The following is a 23,798-nucleotide window of genomic DNA, read 5'->3' as shown; positions in this document are numbered from 1 at the left end:
ATTCTAGTATCCACTATCTGGCCCTTGACAGAAGTTTGCTGATCCCTGCTTTAGAATATGGGCCATGTTTGCTGCTGTGCCCACAGGAACTAGAGCGCCCTGGTGCGTGGTGGGCACTCAGGCAGTGGCCTTTATTTGTAACAACATCTACTTCTTTTAGTTATCATTAGTGGGTTTAGGGAATTGTGCAGTTGAACACATTCCTAAACAATATGACAAGGAAACGGTGAAATCACAAAAATCAAGCCTGATAAAGCTTGAAACAAGTCAGCCCTGGAGGTAGCCTGAAAGATTAATAGGTCTGTAAACCCTAGCGAAAGAGAAGCACCCAAGGTCAACACAAGAGGCACTGAACTTGAGGTCAGAAGAATGTGGTTAGAATCCTAGCTCTGCCATTAGCTCATTGGTTGACCCAGATACGGAACCATTCTCAGTCTTGGTACCCTCACCACTGCTAATTTACGGCTGAGAAAAGAAACTCCAGCAGGATCGGAAGGGGACAAGACTGGAGTCAGGAAAGCCGCTGGGACCCTGAGTTATGCAGGCAGCAGTTGCTAGAAATAATGAGAGAACAAATCTTCAAGTGTCTTGAGAATCATTATTTTGACATAAAACAAGTTTATGAAACAATGTTCCACTGACCTTGCTACGCTGTCTGATCATTTCTGTTTCCCTGACAACCTTCCTAAGCAGGCTCGGCTAATGACTGGAAACAGTAACGGTTACTCGCTAGCCGTCCCTTCGTATCAGGTGTCTTCTACGGTATGAAGTGCGATGCAGGACGCAGCACTGACACGAAATAATCGTTAGGTGCATAAATGAATGTGGAATTCGATGTGGCCCGTCTGCGGTCGTCTGCCACATCAGAACGAGGACGGGGAGTCACGGCAGCTTCGAGTTAATATAAGCACTAGAAAACGGCAGTGCTTAGAGGTTAGACGTATGTCTCGAAAACACACTTTGTGCACGTCTTTAGGTGCATGACCAGTTCCCGCCAGCCGTTCCCAGAGTCTGCCTCGGTCCCAGCCAGCACCATCTCCAGCCTGATACCATGAACCCCAAACAGCTCTCCTGACTCTTGTCCGATTCCAGTCTGGCTACAGTTGTCTTTCTAAGCCATAAATCAGACCATAGCACACTCCCTTTATTTTTTATTCATTTCATTATTTAGTTATTTATTTTTGGCCGTGCCTCTCACGGGGCTTGTGGGAGCGTAGCTCCCCAACCAGGGCTTGAACCCAGGTCCACGGCAGTGAAAGCCCATGTCCTAACCACTGGGCCGCCAGGGAATCCCCCCACACTCCCTTTAAAATGCATTACCAGCTTCCTAAACACATCAGCTCGGTACAGAACTGTGCTGTCCCATACAAGGGCCGCTAGCTACACGTGACCACTGAGCACTTGAAATACAGCTGGTCTGGCTGTGAGTGTCACATACATATCAGATTCAAAGACTTAGCAGGAAAAAAGTGTAAAATCTGTTATTTGTAGGTTTTGAGACTGATTACATGTTGAAATGATAATGATTTTAGATGTGTTAAATCAAATTAAACAAGCTATTAAATTAATTTCACTTTTCAAAAACTTTTTGAACATAACTGCTGGAAAACTTGAAATTAAGTGAGTGGTTCATCTTCTGTTTCTACTAGATAGCAACGGGGCAGAAAGCCCTTCCAGATAGACCTGACTCCGGTTCTCTCTCTCACCTCCACCAGCAGAGCCCTGTTCCCTCACCTCTAAACTTCAGCCTTCTCTGCAGGTTTCTGAATAGCCCACTTGCTGTCTGGTCTTTGGGCATCTGGTGCCCCCTCACCCTGGAACATTCTATCAGGTCAACTCCTCCTGGCCTCACAGGACTCTGTTTCACAGTATCTGTGAAGGATTTCCTGAACACAGATGCTGTTTGTTTCTCGACTGCCCAACGCCCCCGGGCTCCAGTGGACCACCTGCCACATGTCCTGAACTGGCCACTGACTCAGTCTGATGCCCCACCTGGATTATACATTCTCTCCATCTCACTCCTGTTGGATCCCCAGTGCAGGGGCCAGCAAAAGTTCCAGGCACTCAGTGTGCACGGAATAGAGATGCCGTCCATGAACTTACACCCTAACAGGGTGTCTCATAAGAGGTAGACTAGGATACAGCCTTAAGAAAGTGCCATCGGCCAAAAGAGAAAAAAGAACAGTGCTCTATGATCTAAATTTGGGGTTCAAATCAGTGAAACCTTTTTAAAGAACAACATGACATATTTAGCAAACTTTAAGATGCTCAAACCCACAGATGATGCAACCTCCGTGCCTGTGGATCTGAACTACTGAGAGAAACCCTTGACCGTGACTGCAAACATGAACGTATCAGTATGTTCACTGGAGCACCATTTGTAAAAGCAAATGATTCAGTACAACCTAAGTATCCCACCCTTTACAGCCAGGGTTGTAAGTTATAGCACATCCATTCAGCAGAACAGCATGAAACTGTGAAAAGGAAGGAAGTGGAGTCTATGTGCTGCAGAGGAAAGATGTCCAGGATATATGAACGGTGTGTGGGTGGAGTATAGGGCATTGTGTATTGTTTCCTCACATTATCGTATTTCAAAAATATGTGTTTGTTGAAACACGACATTGTTAACTATACCCTAATATAAAATTTAAAAATAGGGCTTCCCTGGTGGTGCAGTGGTTGAGAGTCCGCCTGCCGATGCAGGGGACGTGGGTTCGTGCCCCGGTCCAGGAGGATCCCACATGCTGCAGAGCGGCTGGGCCCGTGAGCCATGGCTGCTAAGCCTGTGCGTCCGGAGCCTTTGCTCCGCAACGGGAGAGGCCACAACAGCGAGAGGCCCACGTACCACACACACACACAAAATAAATAAATAAAATTAAAAATAAAATAAGTGCAACTAACACAACATTGTCAATCAACTATACCCCAGTATAAAAAAATTTACGTGTGTGTGTACACATATACACAGACTCTTATCAGAAGGATACACAAGACACTGGTGATGGCGGTTCTTAGAGGGAGAGGTGGAGGGAGATGGTGGGGGGGAACAGCCTGCACTGTGTATTCCCTTTGAACTTGCTAATCATATGCACACATTACTTTTAAAAACAGATTATCAAGGGCTTTCTGGGTACCTTTTCTGTTGTACATTTCCGTATGGCCAAGGAAGGTCCCAATTATTTCCCTCCCCCAAGCTGAACAGACGGTAAAACAGCAACATCCCATGGACGTCACTTACCGTGATCTTCTTGTGGTCGGGAAACTCGAGGCCAAAATAGTCTCCTTCCACGAGGTTCAGGTGGCTGCACACCGCATCCAGCAGCACTTTCCCGGGGGCTCTTTGCTGGGAACAGAAACAGCGGGAGTTACGCCCTGAGACAGGCAGCTATGGACGCAAACCGCGGCTCCTACTACAGGAAGCTTCTTCATGCCCGAGTCTGTAACAGCTCGCCACCAAGCACCGCCACTACACCCTGGTCACCGGCCCCGTGCCCACCACTGATTCCCTTCTCCTGCTGCCCTCACACTGAGGTGCTGACCTCTGCCATCTTCTCCCTACCCCAATGCCAGGCACTACACCCCCCTTAAAAATAACAGGCAAATACCATATGATATCACTTATATGTGGAATCTAAAATATGAGAGAAATGAACTTATCTGTGAAACAGACTCACAGACATAGAGAGCAAACCTGTGGTTGCCGGGGGGTGGGGGGAGAAGTGATGGATTGGGAGTTTGGGGTTAGCAGATTCAGACTCATACACAGAATGGATAAACGACAAGGTCCTACGGCATCGCACAGGGAACCATATTCAGTACCCTGTGATCAATCAGAGTGGAAAAGAATATGAAAAAGAATGTATATATATGTACAACTGAATCTCTTTGCTGTACAGCAGAAATTAGCACACCACTGTAAATACTTAATAAATTACAGAAATAATAGACTTTATTTTTTAGAGTAGCTTTCGGTTTACAGAAAATTGAGCAGGAAGTCCGTGGGGAGAGTTCTCAGGCTCCTCTCCCCACCACAGCCAGCGCCCCACTTACTAACATCCTGGATTAGTCTTGTACATTTGTTACAATTGTTAAGCCAATACTGATACATCACCACCACCCGAAGTCCGCAGTTTACACTGGGATTCACTCTTTGTGCTGTATCGTTCTACGGATTTCAACAAATGCATACTATCACAGAGCCCCCATACCCGGATCACACAGGAGAGTTCCACCAGCCTCAACATCCCCTGTGCTCCCTTCGTCCACGTTCACCACCCCCCAACTCCTGGCAACCACTGATCTTTTTATTGTCTCTCTAGGTTTGCCTCTTCTAGAATGTCATATAGTTGGAATCATAGAGAATGTAGCCTTTTCAGATTGGCTTATTTCACTTAGCAGTATGCATCTAAGTTTCCTCTATTCTTCTTATTGACGAATAATATGCCACTGTGTGGAAGGACCACAGTTTGTTTACCCATTCATTTGTTGAAGGACATCTCGGTTGCCCAAGTTTGGGCAATTGTGAATAAAGCTGCTATTAATATTTGTGTGCATTTCTGTAACTTTTCAGCTCATGATCCCATGCCCTCTTTGTGGCAGTTGAAAGCCTGTCCCTGTTCCTCTTGCTTCCCCTCCGCCAAATGTGGCAGAATGTACGGCTTTCTTCTCTAGACGTTGCATAGACTCTCATCTAGACTTCATAGGAACTGAGGGTAAAGGCCGTAGGTTACTTAGTTATTTTTTTTAGGCCATAGGTTATTCATCGCCTTACCCACGATGCCTAAATGCCAATCAGTCTTGTTGAAAAGAATGAATGAACAAATGATTACAATTACTCTTTCTATTGTATTCTCTGTAGTTAAACATCTATGAGTCTGTCTCCCCACTGAAACTCTGGGCTACCTGTTCACCTTTCTATTCCTATTGGCTAGCGCAGCCCCTGGCACTCCCTCGGTGTCTGCTGAAATCAATACTATACATGTATTTTCTATACCCTGAATCTATAAAACCAGTAACTGGAGGCAACGCTGCCTTGAAACATTTTTCTTGCAGTGTTTGATCTGTGTGGTGAAACTGGATCCATTTTGCACGTGGGTCGTTAGGAATCTACCGGATAGTGAAGAGAAACCAAGGCATATGATTCTAAGCTCTTTAGGGTACAAAGGGAAGATGATATATATGAACCCACTTTCTACCCTAAAGAGCTTAGAACCATATGCCTTGGTTTCTCTTCACTATCCGGTAGATTCCTAACGACCCACGTGCAAAATGGATCCAGTTTCACCACACAGATCAAACACTGCAAGAAAAATGTTTCAAGGCAGCGTTGCCTCCAGTTACTGGTTTTATACTTTCACTTCCCCTCTGCTAACAGCAGAGCAATTTGGGACCCGATTAGTAACCCAGGGGACTAATTGACAGTAGCAGTCAGAGCCTGACAAGTACAATGACGGGCACATCCATTAGGCCACCCAACAGCGTGACCTGAGGGGCCAGCAAAGATGCTTCCGTGTCCAGCGATAAAGCATCTTTCTTTTCTTTTTTTTTAAACAGACACCACTTTATGCTCCCACATTCCTCATGGTTGAAATCCAGAAGATATTCCCCGTTATCTAAGGGCATGCAGTAGCCTCCATGGATAATCCCAAACTCACCAGGCTCTAGACTTTGAATGCCTGGTCCAAGGGTCACCAGGAGACTCGTTTCGCTCGCCCTGATGGCAGGACTAACATGGAATGGTGTGTAAACCCCGTCCTTGTCTGTCCAACGTATCCCCCCCACTACACCCCAGCACACACACCCCTGTGTTTATCCAGTGTTAACAGCTGAACGGATTACTGGTCACCAATCTTATTTCCCACTTCTTTGTCAAAGCAACGCACCCTCGGTCATGCTGAGAGCACTTGGGAATTCACCAGCCAGGCTCACGGGGGGTCTTGAGTTCAATTCCTCACACCTGCCTCCATAGAACTGTATGAATAACTTAGGCATGGCTACTTGTTCGAGGTCCTCTTCTCTGGCCAGTAAAATCTGCAGAGGCTAGCTAGTAAGAACATGATAGAAATGGGCCAGGTGCTAAGAAGTTGTGGAAGAATTCCGGTATCGTAAGATCTTTTTAAGAGGAGACCACATTCCAGTTTCACAATTCTTCTTTCTCACCATTCTTGACATTTCCTATTTGTTACAAACTGAACCACCAATTATCTGACCAGCTGGCAAGCACTCACGTCTCCCAGAGAATTCCTGGAACTAAGTGAATTTGATAACTTCATCTAGATTTACAGAGTCTGGGAAATGAGACTTCACAATTCAACGCTGGAAGTCTAAACAAGTAAAAAATCAACATACAATGGATGCCTTTATGGAATGATGTTCAACTAAGCACTTCATGCAACACCCCAAGGAGAGGTAGAGTTACCCTCTGAATCAGGTCCTTTACTGAGTCAGCAGAGATTTTTGTGACCACACTGAGCATATCTTGGTAATAATAAGAGGCTGGAAATAGATGCTTGGAATCTAGTTAATATATAAGCCTGGTCCCAAGTCTTAAAATTTTCCTTAAAATTTATTATTTTGTACAAATCTTTGATGCAAAAATGACTTTTCAATGGGACCCAAATTTTTATATAGGGAGAAGTTAATTTAGAGTTTGAACGATATTATATAGTTCCTAAAATTCATCTGTAAAATAGATGCCTTTAATGCATTATATGAATTGTCCTGTGAACACTGGCTATCTTCAGGGGTATAAGGAAAGTCAGCATGTAGAATTACTAGAAAGTATTCATAAGGGCTGAAATGCAGTCACTAGATGACAATTTCATGGGTAAACGGGCAAGGCATTAACTTCCCAATGTATACCAGGCAGCTATGGCCTAAAATGTTCCCAGATAGACTTCACGATACCAAAGTTCAGGGACACTGTTTCCCTTTCTTTTAGGGGTTGGTGTAGAAATGTCTGGGTTTAATCAATGCACCCAGGGCTGAATTCCGCTTCAGAGAAAGCATCTCAGAGAAGGGAAGCAGGAAGAGTTGTATCCACATTCTTTAAGAAAAATTATCCCCTCTTTCTTTCCAGCAGTGGATTCACTCAGTCCACAGCATCATTTCTTTACACTTGCCTCCAATGAATTTTTTGAACTTTACATTAAAAGTAATTCTGCTCAAAAATCACATCACAGAATATAAAATGGATGGTGGCAATGGTTGCACAACCCTGTGAATGTATTTAATACCACTGAACTGTACACTTAAAAATGGCTAAAATGGTAAATCTTTTGTTGTGTTCATTTTACCAAATGTAAAAAATTCAGAAAAAAAGATGAAAAAAAATAACTGAGGATGGTGTTCACATACATCTACATACAAATGACTGAAGAGGGTTATTCACACTAGAATCTGTTTAAACTATTTTTAAGAACAAGAAAATCAAGAATCCACTTCCTTTACATTAGATCTTCAAGAAACACTGAGGGGTAGGACCCAGCTCAAGTTGAGCAGCTGTGAAGAGCCGTATCACACGAGGAGAATGAGTGAATATCCGTGTGTGCGCTAAAGGGCTGTTAATATTTCTCAGCACAAAAGGTTCTTTTACTTTGTGGTGAAAAAAGAGGCATGACATGAACATCGTCAGAAGTAACCACAAATTATGCACCTGGGGCAGGCTTTGCACAAGACAGATGATGGGGTTCAACAGCTACAAATCCACCAGCCCTTTGTTGCTAAAACAAACCTATAAATGAGTCAATAAAGTCTGGATGTGGGGAAAGGTGGCAACACCGTAGACTAGGCTGGCAGAACACCAAACAGGAGGCGCTCAGGAAAATTCATCTGTAAAGGTACTTTCTCAAAGAGTAACTTACTTTAAGACACACACACACACACACACACATTTATGGCTGCACAAATGATCATACACAAGGAAGGAAAATCAAATCACTTAGGCTTCATCTGAAAACCTGTATCTGTTAGAAATGGTTTAACATGAAAGGGACCTCATGATGAATGTTTTTCAAATTGTCCCCAAGTGTTTGTACTGGGGCTGAGGGGGCACATCTCTGAGACTCCCACACCCTCTAAGAAACTAAGAGTCTGGCTGACCTTGCACATGGCCAGTCTTGATTAAAACAGTCCAGAAGTGTACTCCTTACAGAAAAGAAACCAAATAGTAATTATATGTCACATTTTGGAGAACAAACTGGTGATTAGTGAACCACATAAGCAAATTTTTATCACTTTTTTCTTACTGGCTACTTCAAATTATGCTCCAAGAGGCATCGGAAGTTTAATCTAGTGCACAAATAAGGTGGCTGATTGCTCATTGTGCGTCCCCACTGCTTTCTCCATTTTGAATAGGCTTTTCATGGAAGCCTATAAAATTAAATTTTAGGAGGGGGTTTACATGCTTGGGGAGTGTCTGGCAACTAAGTACTGGATAATAAATAGTAGGAACATTCACACAGAGCTTCAAGCTATTAAAAACTGTGAATCAAAGTCCCTTTGGTTTATTGTGCCTTTAAAATATGTCTCTGCCTTCAGGTTATTTCTATTACATCAAGTTTTATGAGGAAGTGTTTTCTCTTTCCTCTAAAAGAATAAAGACAATTCTTTCTGGGTTGGGGGTGTCCCCACCTCCTCAAAGGGTCTGAACAAAGGAGTCACCCTACGTGATACAAGCTAAAATCTGCCTTGCTGAAATAATCTCACAGACAGAAATCGATAAAGATAACATCTGACCAACTTTACAAAATATGCATCTGCTGAGGTTTCAGAGAGCTGTTTCTGGAAGTATTTTGTTTTTCTCTCCTTTGGGATTAAGGTAACCAAGACAACCAGGGCATGCTCTTCTACAGCAGAAGGGAATGGTTCTCTCAAAGGCCTCAGCCCCTTTTTCCTACCACTAATATCTATTAGAATATTGTTCAAATTTCCATAGCCCACTAACCCTCACCACGGGTGTCGTTAACATGGCAGATTTCCTCCTGGCCCTTTGGCGGTTTCTGACCAGGTGGGTAGAAGTATTAATAACCATGATGGCTTACAGAGCCTAGGGTACATTTGTCAAGTGAGTAGCCACATGCAGGCACTGTGCTAGGGGCTAAGGGAATGGAAATCAATACAACAAGTATCTCTCCCTGAGTTGGAGGTTAGAGAATAAAGCAGCTAAATTAGAAGGTATGGTAACTGCTATGAGCGGGGGAGTGCACGTGCACTCTAGTGTCTTTTCTTATAAAGGACACTAATCCTATCAGATCAGGGCTACACCCTTATGACCTCATTTGACCTTACTTACTTCTTTATTCCAAATACAGCCACATTGGGAGTCGGGTGTCAACAATTTGGGGGAGTGGGGACACAATTTAGTCTAGTAGGTGGAGCCATGAAAGGACTGGAGATACTGTCGACCCCTTAGGATCAATGTGAGGATTAAATAAATGTGATTAAATCAATGTGAGGATTAAATAAAACTCTGACTGCAAAGTATTTAGCAAAGACCCTGGCATGTAACACAAGTTCTCTATACTGTTGCTTCTACTGTGATGGGGAAATGTTAGTTTATAAAATTAAGGGCAGGGGAATGGCTGACATTGAGGAGGATGTCCCATTTCCCAACCCCAAAGGCATGTCTCTGCAACGTCATGGGATGGAAAGCCTGGCTACCACATCTGTGTGTGTGTGACCATGTCCCCAAGGGCAGAGTCCATAGCCAGGTATGCTTATTCTGCCCTAGAATTCCGCTGGAGACGATTCGGAGCAGTGCTTCTCTGATTTGTGTGCCCATCGATCACCTGCAGACCTTGATAAGCTGCAGATGCTGATTCGGGAGGGCTGGGGTGAGGCCCAAGAATCTGCATTTCTGACAAGCTCCCAGTGGATGCTGCAAAGACTCTGCTTTGAGAGCCCGGTGCCAGTCATGTTGATACATGGACCCCCATCAGGCAGGGCCAGCGCACTTGGCAGTCTCTGGCTCCAATCTCCATTTTGGGATAACTTCGCACTTGAGATGCAACCGTAGCAAAAAATACCGAACCCACTGTTACGGGCTGAATTGTGTCTCAAAAAGATATGAAGTCCTCACTCCTGGTCCCTGTGAATGCGGTCTTATTTGGAAGCAGGGTCTCTGCAGATGTGATCAAGTTAAGATGAGGTCATTAGGGCGGGCACTAATCCAACAGGAGTGGTGTCCTTATGAGATGGTGTGAAGACAGAGACACACAGGGAGAAGGCCATGTGATGACAGAGGCAGAGACAAGTGACGTGGCTGTGAGCCAAGGAATGCCAAGGACGGATGGTCCCCACCAGCAGCTGGAAGAGGCAAGGGAGGGAATCCCTCAGGGTCTCGGAGGGAGTATGTCCCTGCTGGTACCTCGACTTTGAACTTCTAGCCTCCAGCACTGTGAGAGAATAAATTTCTGATGTTTCAAGCCACCAGTTTGTGGTACTGTGTTACAGCAGCCCTAGCAAACTCATACAGCCACCTTCCACAGCGCTGTTACCCACCTCTCAGCCACATGGGGGCAGAGACGACGCCGTCACACCCTGCTCTGTTCCTGTCGAACGAAGAGATTATAATGAAATAATAACGTGATAAGTGGATTGGGGATAACATACACATTCTGGCCTTGAAAATTTCTCTAACTGGAAAAATCAAATAAACTCAGTAAGTAGGAGATAATTGACTTTTCCTGCCTATTATTAAAAGGTGTTCCTCTTTTTACTGTTGCTGCTCTAGATATGAGCAGTATTCTACAATCAAAGTTCTTTTTACACCCTAAGTCTCTTTTGGACCCTTCCACCCCTGATGGGGGAGGGGCAGGGTCCAGGCTGGGAAGTCCCCAGCTCACGCAGCCTCCCACCAGCCAGCCCTCCGTCCAGAGTTCCCCTTTCCTGACCCCTCAGCATGTAGTCAGCAGCTGCCAGTGAAGCAGAGATCCAAGAATACAATTGGAGAAATCTCATAGGAACTCACCCATCTGTCCATAAATACATTTTTTTTCTTAGAAATTTTAGCACAAGGCCACCGCAGACTGGGCTTAATAAAAATGATTAAGAAGGTGACACTTGTGGCTAAAGATGGCAGACTGAATACACGCAGCTCATCTCCACGGTACCCAGAAACCCTGCTTAAAAGAAACAGTAAAAGAATGTAAAAAGGAATAAATACACAGGAAACCGAGAAAATGAGAGAAGAGACAGCGGGTAAGAGATTTCCCCCAAATTCTATAAGATGACAGAGGAGCAAACTGCAGTCTAATTACAGAGGAGAAGAGAGGCAGCAATAAGGAAGAGGCCAAATTCCGCAGAACTACCCAAAAGGTCAGGAACGGGAGACGCCAAGTACTTCCAATAAGGCAGCGTAGAGTGAAAAACTTTTAAAAACATTGTAATTTGTGTCCTCATATAGCTCAGAGTTTATAACTAACATAACCCCAGGAGGTTATAAAAAGGAGTATTTGGTTAACAAGAAAGAGCTCTTCGAAATGAAAAATAGCACAGCAGAAATTAAAATGCCACTGTGAGAGTTTAAAGATACAGTGGAGAACTCTCCTAGAACCTACAGCAGGCGACCAAGGGGTGGCAGCGGGGAGGGGAGGACGCGAGACATTTAGAAAGGCTCAGCATCTGAATCGTGTGACCCCTACACAGAGAGACCCAAGGGGAAGGGGAATTATGCAAGCATAATATAAGGACATTTCCAGAACTGAGGAGTATGGCTTTCAAGATTGAAAAAGGGCCAGAGAGTATCTCATGGAATGAGCGCAATCCATTTCAATGCAAATCATTGGGAAGTTTGGGAACACAAGAAAAAAAAAGAAGATTCTAAAAGTTATGAGAGAGAAAAGCAAAGGCTAGTGAATCAGAATGGCTCAGGACTTCCAGACAGCACACTGGAAGCCAGTACAGAGTCCCAACCAAATCCAGTTATGGGACATCAATAATCATGTCTAAGATGCAGCTGCCCTGGGGGCGGAAGGACCGGTACATCTGCACACCCACAATGCACCTAAGTTGCACCCCGGGGACACTCCAGGCCAGAGGACACAGAGTTGGCGCCAAGGTGACACTCGCTGTGGAGCTGGGATTCAAACTCAGCTTCAGAGAATCTGCTCCTAACCGGCAGCCTCAGAGTCTATTTTCCCTCTTATCTCCAAGACTTCCATCCCTGATTTTGATGATGCAAACTGTCCTGGAGAAAATTTGCTGGTAAAACCAAGGGAAGAGGCTGACATTTGCAACTGCTGTAACTTGGGGGCACCAAAGCCGGTCAGTAGGACATACAGTCTGATATATATGGAAGATGTGACCGTAGTATATGGCACAGCCCCTGCAGGCCAGGGTGATTGTCACATAAACCAGTCGTGACCTGCTGCAAAGGCAGGACTCCTTAGTTAACCAAGAAATGGAACAGCAGAAATGTGGGAGATGTTTCTCAAGCTGTGTCTCCAGCCCCTGGGGGTCTTAGAGAGGCAGTATAATTATTAAGAATACAAACTCTGGAGGCATCTGTCTTCTTGCAAATTCCCCATCTCCACTCCATGGCAGTGTGACCTGGGATGAGTTACTCTTTGGGCCTCAGCTTCCACTTCTGTAGAATGGGAGCAGGACTGAAACACCTCATAGGATGTAGTGAAGATTAAACAGCTCAGTACACAGCAAGCCTAAGGACGGTACCCAGAACTCAGCAAACTCTACTGGGTATTAGCTATGATGATGATGATGATGATGACGATGAGAAGGGGAGAAGGAGGACGAGGGGGAGGTGAGGGAGGAGGAAAATGATTCAAAGCCCAACAGTGGACCCAGTAGCAGCCTTGGCTGCAAACACTGTGATCACCATTGCTGTGAGATGCCAAGTAGAGCAGGAACAGGAACTACAACTATAAAACCAAAGTCTGGGGAGCCGGGACAAGTCTTTCATTCTGGGGGAAAGTAGCTAAATGTTGAGGCCTGCCCATCTACTGGGTGCACAAACGCAGCAATTCTTCCTCAGCGCCGCGGCTCCAAGGGTGGCCACGGTGTCTGGGGTGGGGGACACACTGTGCTCCTTGTTCCCTCCACACTGAGCCTCAGCGTTCAGAACACTCATTAAACACACTTCAGATTGGATTTCAGAGTCCCGACTCCGGGCCGCAAAGAGAATGGATCCTTTCAGCTCCTTTGCTGTAATTTAGTTACATCAGAACCACAGTGTCATTAGTACAGAACTGCCCATCTTCCTTCATTCCAAGACGTGTGTGTGTGTGTGTGTGTGTGTGTGTGCGTGTGCGTGCAGACGTGGTAGAAGATTTCTACTGATTTCCTGCAAACCTGTAATATGTGAACAAAAATGTTTATAGAGAATTTGGCTATTCATAGTGCAGGGTTTGTCTGCTCTTGACCTTGAGCAATTCATTGGCTTTTGATCACTTTTAGAAGTAGATGAAAAAAAAAAGTCCAAGATTTACTGAAATTAAGAAATCTTGCTTGACACTTTGTTCCTTTAAATATCCATTAGATAGGGAATAAAGCATCCCGCAGATAATGAATAAGGCAAGTATAAACCAGATTCTGACGGCTCAGGGGAAGCACAGCACCCTTTCCAGCAACAGAAACATGCTCGCCTCTTTCTTATGTCTATTTACTTTGGTACTTTTTTCTCTGGACTCCGTGGTCTAATTAAACCTCAAAAGTGCATTCAGGTCTCTGAGCCTGAACTTTCTGAAAATACACCTAATATCATACCTTGCCCTCCAAAATTATTATCCCAAAGGAAGAAGAAGAGCAGATATTGTGTTGAATTTAGCTTAACATTTGAGCAGAAAGGTGAAGCCTTTGTAAAACCCAGCGACACCCGCGGTTCCCGGTTCTCATTCTTCTCCACGTGCACACGAGCTCTCCAGTCATGTCTCGGAAACACGACCTTCCTCAGAACCCACCTCCAAGGCTCCTGGAGAACCTCCAAGAACATTAAGTGAAAGAAAAATCATTTTACATGTTTACAGCCACTTTCAACAGAAAACATTTTTTAACATGTTTCAATTAGTAGGGAGGATGAGCACACTTTCCCTGTCCTGAAAAGGGATTTTAAAATTACTTCTTATGCAGAACGCTTTTAAATTAAAAATATGTAAATCAAAGGGTGAAAACATAGCTTGTCAGATCCTTTAAGAATCCTTGGCTCTGGAGTCCCCAGAAAACTTCCCAGACAAATACTATTATTTTTCCATCTTTTTCATGCACGTCTCAGGTTTGAGAGACTGTTAGCTGGGGAAGTGACAGGGGGTGGGGTGGGCTCCCGCCCATAAATATACGCTCATGTATTTACAAGGAGGTCAGAGCTTTAGGCAGAGTTAGGACTTCTCTTCCTTTGAAAAACTGGAAAGCTCAGATAACTAGAAAGCTCAGCTGAATGGAAGCCCAGAAGCTCGAGACTTGGGGAAAAGAAACAAGTAAGTACAGAACAAAAATACAAGATGCGTATCTAAAAGAGACAGAAGGTAGAATGGTGGCTCCCAGGGGCAGGGAGTCAGGTGGGGACACAGCTCAATTTGGGAAAATGAAGAGAGGCCTGGAGCCGGGTGGTGGTGATGGATGTACAACAGTGTGAATGTATTTATTGCCACTGAGCCGTATGCTTAAAAACGCTGAAGATGGTAATTTTTATACCTTTATTTTAGGTGTGTTTTACCACAATAAAAAAAAAATGGAAAAAATATTCCCAAATACTGACAGTCTGGAAGGAACTGGTAAATTTAGAGGTGAGGGGTAAGAAAATGTCAAGTACCGTACAGGGTATTTTCCTCATAAAGATAGAGGGGAACCTAACATTTGAGGCATTTCCAGTGGACGAAACCATTACTTACTATATGTATAAAAATGTGCGAGGTTACATTTGAGAGCGGCACATGGGAAGACACGGGTTCTAGGGTCCTCAGGTTATAACTTCCACGCCAGCCTATGTTGCCCAAGCTGGGCATTGATTTTCTCTTCTGAGCAATGGAACGGTGATATCCCCTACTGAGGTGTCTGGGAGAAGTAAATGAGGGAAATACAGACCAAGTGCCAAGCACCAGGGCCCGAGTTTGGCAGAGACTCAAGAAATCTTAGTCAACCATTATGCTTCATTTTTAGTGGAAACTTTTTCCAAGTTATTTCCAACTTTTGGTTGCTAGGTAAACTCCCTCTTAGGCATTTTTAAGCCTCACTACACTTTAACCACTATGAAATAAAATTTATATTTGCCCTTATGTTCCAGTATCTTCTGATGAGAGACTGGGGAATCAAGGTCCATTGATATTAGAGGAAGGGGGTGGGGTGGGAAACAGACTGTGTGATGAACAAACTAGGAAAGCACTAAAAAGCGATAAAAAACTGGATGTGTTCACTGTTGGTAACAGTCCTTTCCTGCCAGCAAGTTGCTAGAATAAGACGAAATACAAGCACATAGACCCTAGAATTCGGCAAAAGAAACTTACAGATAAGTATACAACTAAAGTACAGAAAGCACATCCCCAAATACGACCGGACTGTTAGAAGGACTGAAAGCCTGAAAAAAAAGCATTTTTAAGTATCAGACCACAAGCTCCTTGAGTGTTAATAAGCCTCAGCACTGACACACAAGATCGTTCTGCACGGTTTACATACGGATTCTTTAAGTTCTTTTAAACTCAAGAGAAAGGAACGCTGACCACCAGCCAGGCTTTAATTAAGGAACTAAGTGCAGTATAGCAATGATTCGGGGCGGACTCTGAAAATCAGGCTCACCTGGAGACGTCAAATCCTCCATCTCCTCTAACCCCACGCTTCCCTAGAGAGTCTCAAAAGCATGAAGAGTTTGGAAAAGGAACCCGCGCCCCTGAAACAATTCTGATCCACACACACCTCACACACATTCGTGACACATGAGAACTTGGAAACCATGCAGCTTACTCTTTTATGGCATTCTTCTCGCTTCACCAGTTTGAATACCTTGTTGACACTTTTTTTCAGGACAATTCCCTCGTATTTCTCCTCTGCTTTTGACTTCTGTCACTTATGATTACCATCTGACTTATTACATAAATAATTCCCAAATAGCTTCTCAAGTCAGTTCTATCAGAAACAGTTCATCTACTAATAAATTAGATGTTGTCACTCCGCTGCTCAAAACTCAAGAGTAAAAGCCAGAGTTCTTACAATGGAAATCAAGGTCCCAGGGGGTCTGCTCCACCCCGCATCATCATGTCACCCTGTCAACAGCGACTGATGGCATATCCAACTGCTCCCGCCCCCCCCCCCCCTCACTCTGATCCAGCCATTCTCAGCATATGAGGTACACACCAGCCTCAGGGCCTTTGCACTGACTGCTCCCTCTGCCTGGAAGGCTCTCTCCCCAGAAATCCTCGCTGATAATTCCCTCGCCTCTTTGGAGTCTTTGCACAAATGTCAGCTTCTCAATGGGGCTGACCCTAAGTATCCTACTTAAAACTACAATTTATCCCCACACCTCCATCCTCTTATTCCGGTCTATTTCTTTCATTTTTCCCTTTCAGTTATCATTCTCTAGCACCCAAAACAGTGCATCTCCTCATAATGTTTCTGGGTCTTTTTTTGGCCACGCCGTGGCACATGGGATCTTAGTTCCCCGACCAAGGATCAAACCCATGCCCCCTGCAGTGGAAGCACGGAGCGCTAACCACTGGACTGCCAGGGAATTCCCCATAATGTTCCTCATACATGGTAGTCTCTCTCTGGTAGAATGCACGCTCTGCCAGAATACGAATCTTTGTCTCTTTTGTTCACTAGAACAGCGTGATACACAGAAGGTGCTTGTAAAGATTTGCTGAATGGATGGATGAATGAATGAAACCATTTTAAAACCACAATTCTCACGAAGAGACTCTAATAGCGCAGTCCTTAACAAAAACAACTCTAAACTGGGGTCTAGATTCTTATGTGAATCTGAGAATATGCTTTTAGTTCAAGAAATTGTTACCCAAAGAGTTGACATCCTCCAAAAGCCATACATGGGAGCCACTCATGAAAGGCCAACCTTAGGGGAAATGTTAAAAGGAAAATGAGAAAATGAAAGATGACATTCTATTGATCAGGAAACATATGTCAAACTGGGCACGATGTGCAACAAATCAAGTCATGTAACAGTCACCCAGGGACAGAAACACCTACGGGGAGACTGTACTGCACGGTGAAACCATCACATCACAAACAGTAATAGGCCATGGGGCCTCTCTGCCTTATCCTTCAGATGGCTTTTGTGAATATACTATATATGTGAAAGGGAAGGAGGGTCTGTGTTCTTTTTAGTGCTGTTCAGCGGCTACACCAATGTGCCGACAATTCCTGATGCAGTGCTTCTGGAGTGTCTGGAATTCCAGTTTTCTTTTGAACTGGTTCACTAGTTTGCTCTTGTGTGTGATTATTTCAAAATTTGGTAAAGAGAAAGATGCCTTGGATTTAGCGCATTCTGTTGTTAACTCATAGGTTTTGGCTCAGTGCAAGCCCCCTGTGACAAAACCTTGTTTAAAAAGTAGAATATCCCGTAAACAAGGTTTTATCACAGGGGGCTTGCACTGAGCCAAAACCTGAGAGCTGGTATGAGTTAACAACAGGATGTGCTAACTCCTGGGTGTATATATATGGAGAAAAACATGGTCCGAAAGGATACATGCACCCCAGTGTTCACTGCAGCACTGTTTACAACAGCCGAGACATGGAAGCAACCTAAATGTCCATTAAGAGAGGAATGGATAAAGAAGATGTGGTACATATATACAATGGAGTATTACTCAGCCATTAAAAAGAATGAAATAATGTCATTTGCAGCAACATGGATGGACCCAGAGATGGTCATACTGAATGAAGTAAGTCAGACCGAGAAAGAGAAATTGTATGATATCCCTTATATGTGGAATCTAAAAAGAAATGATACAAATGAACTCATCTACAAAACAGAAACAGACTCATAGACTTAGAGAATGAACTTGTGGTTGCGGGGTGGGGGGAAGGGATACTTAGGGAGTTTGGGATCGACATGTACACTGTGCTATATTTAAGATGGATAATCAACAAGGACCTACTGTACAGCATAGAGAACTCTGCTCAATATTATGTGGCAGCCTGGATGGGAGGGGAGTTTGGGGGCAAATGGATACATGTATATGTATGGCTGAGTCGCTTTGCTGTGCACCTGAAACTATCACAACATTGTTAATCGGCTATACCCCAATATAAAATAAAAAGTTTAAAAAAAATTTTTTTAAAGGTAGAGCATCCCAGCAATCAGCATTTTAGTGATACTTCAATTTTCTGTACCATCACCGCTGTTCAGAGTAAGTGGCGGGAAAATAAAAGGCAAATAAATGTAAAATATATAATAAAAAGCACAGGTATAGGTCATGTCTTTTATACAAAATCCTGCCTAATTCTAATTCAGTAACGTGGGCAGCCTACGGTGTCCCAATATCACCACTGAGAGAAAAGCCATGTTTGCAACATACAGGTGTTTCTGAAAAAACAAAAGCAACCAATAAGAACTATCTTTAAAAACAGTCCTCTGTGGTTCAATAGCATTCAAAACATTCACCTGCAGTGGTGACAAGCAGCAAGGGATGCACGCAGCTGAAAACTCAGTGTGTTCCCCTCAATTTTGGGTTATTCAGGGTGACAGCATTCTATCGATGGAGTGGACTTGTTAAATGCATTCTGTCCAAATTTACAAACAATTACACTAGTGTCAAAGCCAAATTAAACTACAATACCGGAGGGCAATGGGCATGTTTTTGAGACAGCGTCTGTCACCTGTTGGAAATGAAATCCACCCTGATAAGAAACAGAGTTCACAAGTCTGCCTAGAAATTGGGCACTTAAGATTCAATTCTGGCGGAGAGAGGCCGGAAAAAGGTCTAGTTTTTAAAGCTTGGATCGGCCTTTCACTGCCTAATTTCTTAGTTCATCATGCAAGATGACTTTAACAAATTTTAAACAGTGATGCCAAAAGAAATGCTAATTAGAGCCCCATATACCCACGGGTATATGCTGGCACTCTATTTTACGAAACCTCTGTGAAAATTATGGATTGGTTTCTCTTCCTTAAAGGCATGATTAGCCCAAATTGCACCTAAGCAGGAGAGAAGACTCAGAAATGAATATATTTGGAAAAGAAAGCAGGGAACAAATTCATAGAAAGTAGGATGGTGGTTATCAGGGGGCAAGGGGGTAAAGTTTCAGATTTGCAGATGGAAAAAGTTCTGGAGAGGTGTTTTACAAGCATGGGAATATACTTAATACTACCGAAGTGTACACTTAAAAATGGGTAAGGTGGGAAATGTTATGGGTTTTTAACCACAATTTGAAAACAGAAAAGAAAGCAAGGAAGACTAAATCTCCAAGTCTGAGCCTGTGAAAACAAATCTTTCTTTCTTTAAGTATACTATAGGCCAGCCTGGTTTAATTAATTGCATGGAACAAAAGTATAAAGCATAAGTAACACACCACAGGCAGGCAACACACATGCACTTGAATGTTCTTTGGCATATGTTTATTCATTACCAAGGAGAGTGAGCCACGTGTGCCTTTATGTTTGATTTTCATTCATTTTTCAAAACAGTCAAATCTATTGATGGATTGCCCGATGGAAAAATTTCAAAAGCATTTATTATATCATTAACAGCTACGTTTCAGCTCAATGTGCCTCCAAGCCTGTCAGGCAAACCTATGAAGAGCAGTGATAAAACAAGCTTTGTTTTCTCTGCTGAAATGCCCGGTGGCTGTTTCAGGGTATTGGGAACAAAGTACAGCTTTCAGACTCGGTGGTTCCAGTTTTTTCCTTCTTTTTTTTTTTTTTTTTTAACACATAAGACATTAACTCTACACAACATGCCGTGCTGTAGCAACTCCCCAGCTACAAATTATTTCTGTAGGACAGCTCTAGCAAGACCAAACTGGAAATGCTATAAATAGTAAGATTAATGCTCTTGAAAGATCTTCTGAGTGTGTTCAAGAGGGTACCTCTCTGATTTATCAATGACTTTTGACCCACGTGTAATTTTGAATTAGGGAACCTGATTTTGCCTTCACAGGTACAAGATGCATTAGCAAGATAGGTAGGCCTAGCATTTCCCCTGGATCTCAGCTTGTAACCCTCCACCCAGAAGTCTGCAACAGTTCACGAATGAAGAAGCTGGCAGAGTGCTAAAGAGACTGTTTACTCCAAAAATGACCAGCTTAACCTGAATTTAATCAGCAAGCCAATGAGGCAAGCAGGAGCCTTCATTTTTAGGAACATCGTATGGTTACCGAAATACCAAGAACACTACATAAGAGAGAGAACAAGGAGCAAAGGTCAATAGTTTTATTAATCAAATCAATAATAAGCTGAGTGTAAAGATGGATCTAGTGATATTGTTTAAAAAATTAAATATATATTTCTAGAAGTACTGTTTCAGTACTCACGGGAAGATGGCTGTTGAAATACAGGAAAGAAATAATTTCACCTACTGCAACATCAGATGCATAAACTCAGTCCCCCTGGTGCAAAAGACTGAATGTATGTGTCCTCCCAAAGTTTATATGTTGAAACCTAATCCCCAATGTGATGGTATTAGGAGGTGGAGCCCTCATGAATGGGATTAGTGCCCTTTTAAGCGAGATCCCCAAGAGTTCTCTTGTCCCTTCCTCTGTGTGAGGACCCAGGGAGAAGACAGCCATCTAGAAACCAAGGCTGGGCTCTCAGCAGACACCACATCGGCCAGCACCTTGATCTTGGACTTGCCAGCCTCCAGAACTGTGAGGCATAAATTCCTAGTGTTTATAAGCCACCCAAGTCTATTGTATCTGTTACAGCAGACCAAACTAAGACCTCTGGGTACTATATCAAAACAAATTTTACATTTGAAAGAAGGATAGTGGGAGGAGAACTTTACCCATATCATTGGGAATATGACCATCCATGAAGAATACATCTGTTCTTGTCTTTCTGCAGAGAGGTGACCTCTGAGGTATGGAAGGATTCAGGAAGAGAGGTACGGGACACGGAGATTGAACAGGTAGCAGAAACAGGAGCCAGCAAAGAAAATTTAACGTTAGCAAAATTTACAACACCTAGTTCTCCGCTTCCTAAGAACGGCAAACCCGGGACCATTCCAACAACAAATACTGTGGACGCGGCTGACTCCAAACTCAAGAGCAGCCAACCCTGTGGCTGATAATGGAGACCCGGGCTGTCGCTCCAGCCAGAGAAACAGGACAGGCTGGGACTCCAAGACTAAGGGAAAGGGAAAGTAAAAACTTACAGGAAAGGAGATTTTTAGCTTAGAGAGAATGAATATCCTAAAATAAAAGTATTCAACTGTGTTAACAGTTTGTCTTGGAACGCAATGAGCTGCCACCTCCAACAGGGTCTAACTATAAATGGGATGGGAGAGAAGATGCCAGCTTCAGGAAGAAGCCTGCTCTTCCTGCCTCGTGGTGTCTTCTTCCCCCCAAATCCCAGATAGTAGTTCTCCCTCTTGCCTTCTAATTCTTTTCTTACTCCTGGGTGGGCCCATGGTTAGCTTTTTTTTTTTTTTTTAAAGAAAGGTTACAGTTACAAGATATAATACGAGGCAGAATATTCTGTATCTAGAGAAGCTCAGGTACCACCAGATACAAAGACACACTGGGATCCAGTGGGGAAATAGAAAATCACTTGACACAATATGGTGCAAGCAACTCAGAAGGAATGAAACAGATCTATTAATTAACGGTAACCTGCATGCACGCATGGGTGTGCAAGTATGTGCCCACAAATGATTTGCACAACAAAATTTACAGAGGAACTGGCAATCTGTATCTCAAATAAATATTTATCTTGTAGAAGACAGCTGGTTTCCTATTGCAGCCGGTAGAGGCTGTCTCTCCAGGTCCACCACTGGGCCAATTCTTACCCCAGCATCCAGAACTCAAGATCTTTCCACACATCACCCCCTCCCCAACTAAATAAAACCATGTTACCATTACAATTTAAAGGAAACTTGAGGTTTGCCATTTTTGCGGGGGGGGGGGTTCCACAAAAGGTTAGTTAAGTCTGTTTAAGAAGGGACAGAATTGAAAACACATGATATTAAAAAGACATTTGGGGGCTTCCCTGGTGGCGCAGTGGTTGGGAGTCCGCCTGCCGATGCACGGGACGCGGGTTCGTGCCCCGGTCCGGGAGGATCTCATGTGCCGCGGAATGGCTGGGCCCGTGAGCCATGGCCAGTGAGCCTGCGCGTCCGGAGCCTGTGCTCCGCAAGGGGAGAGGCCACAACAGTGAGAGGCCCGCGTACCGCAAAAAAAAAAAAAAAAGACATCTGAAAAAAATGTAAAGTTTAGTAGGCTTAGTACTGAAAGGAGTGAAGGAGGGGGAGGCCTACAATTTGGGATTTTCCCATAAATGGGATCCAATTCTGGCCCCGAGGGAAAACAAAGGAGACTATCAAATGAATTGCGTTTATGGAGAGAATAAATCCCTTCGACATTTCCCAGCTGAAAGAAAAAAGGTACTGTGATTAATCACGGTCATTTTAGTCACCATCCCAAAGAAGTCACTAAGTTTCTAGTATGATGAACTCCTCAAGGCGTTTCACATGATGTCAAGTCCTTTGGGTGCTCACAAATGTATTTCAGTTTTACGGGATGAAAAAGTTCTAGGGATTGGCTTCACAGCAACATGAATGTACTTAACAGTGAACTTCAAAAGGGTTAAGGTGGTAAGTTTTAGGTTACACGTATTTTACCACAATTAAAAACATTTTTGAAAATATATTAGGAGAAAGACAGACAATACTAAATGTTGGTGAAAACGTGGAGCAGCCAGAACTCCTGGGAAAGGAAGCGAGGACCACTCCTCTGGAAAACTGCTGGGCAGTTTCTAAGCTGGATGTATGCAGAGACCCAGCAATTTCATAAAACGAGAGGGAAGTCAGTATATATATTTATGTATTCAGCAAAAGACATTGTGTAACCGCCCCAAATCAGAAACAATCCATCATCAGGAGAAAGAATAAATAAGTTGTGGTGCTCCTTCCAGCAATGAGAAGGCATACACTGTGGTGGCAGGAACACCATGGATGAATCTCTCACACACAATGTCCAATGACAGAATTCACACAAAAGAACACACGCCGCTGGGCCTCCGTATCCATGGGCTTCTGCACATTCAACAAACCGCAGATACGGAGAGCTGACTGTATTCCACCACTTTATATAAGGGACTTGACCATCTGCGGATTCTGGTATCTGGGTGGTGGTGGTGGGGGCGGGGGGAGGAATCCTGAAACCAATCCCCTGAGGATAACAAGGGATGACTGTAGTTGATTCCATGGATCATGAATCCATTTGCCATACTAATCTACAGTGTTAAAAATCAGGATAGTAGCTATCCTGCGGGGGGAAGCAATGACCAAGAGAGACTTTAGGGGGGTTGAACATCTTCTATTACTTGATCTGGGTGAAGGACACCTGAGTTGTTCACCTTGTGATCTGGGCATGTTTCTGTATGAGTTTTATACTATAATAATGTTTTTAAAACTTATTGTTTGGTATTTTTTTTAAGATTTTTTTTTGATGTGGACCTTCTTTTTAAAGTCTTTTTTGAATTTGTTACAATATTGCTTCTGTTTTATGTTTTGGTTTTTTGGCCAGGAGGCATGTGGGATCTTAGCTCCTTGACCGGGGATTGAACCTGCACCCCACTCCTGCGTGGGAATGCAAAGTCTTAACCACTGGACCGCCAGGGAAGTCCCTAAAAGTGACTGTTTTAACTTGATAGAGTTCATTTATTTTTATGACTGACCTAACTC

The 23,798-nt window shown here is 43.6% G+C and overlaps 1 protein-coding gene across 1 annotated transcript in view; it reads right to left on the bottom strand.

The window, feature by feature from the left end:
• Positions 1–23,798, bottom strand: part of FARP1 (FERM, ARH/RhoGEF and pleckstrin domain protein 1) — a 296,737-nt gene that overhangs the window by 106,120 nt on the left and 166,819 nt on the right. The window contains exon 3 of the mRNA XM_082601931.1: positions 3,239–3,343. Coding sequence (XP_082458057.1) covers positions 3,239–3,343 — 105 coding nt within the window. The remainder of the gene's footprint in view (positions 1–3,238; positions 3,344–23,798) is intronic.

This window comes from Mesoplodon mirus, assembly GCF_964341445.2.
Source record: "Mesoplodon mirus genome assembly, chromosome: 17".
Lineage (NCBI taxonomy): Eukaryota > Metazoa > Chordata > Mammalia > Artiodactyla > Ziphiidae > Mesoplodon > Mesoplodon mirus.
This window is presented reverse-complemented; position numbering and strand designations above follow the sequence as displayed.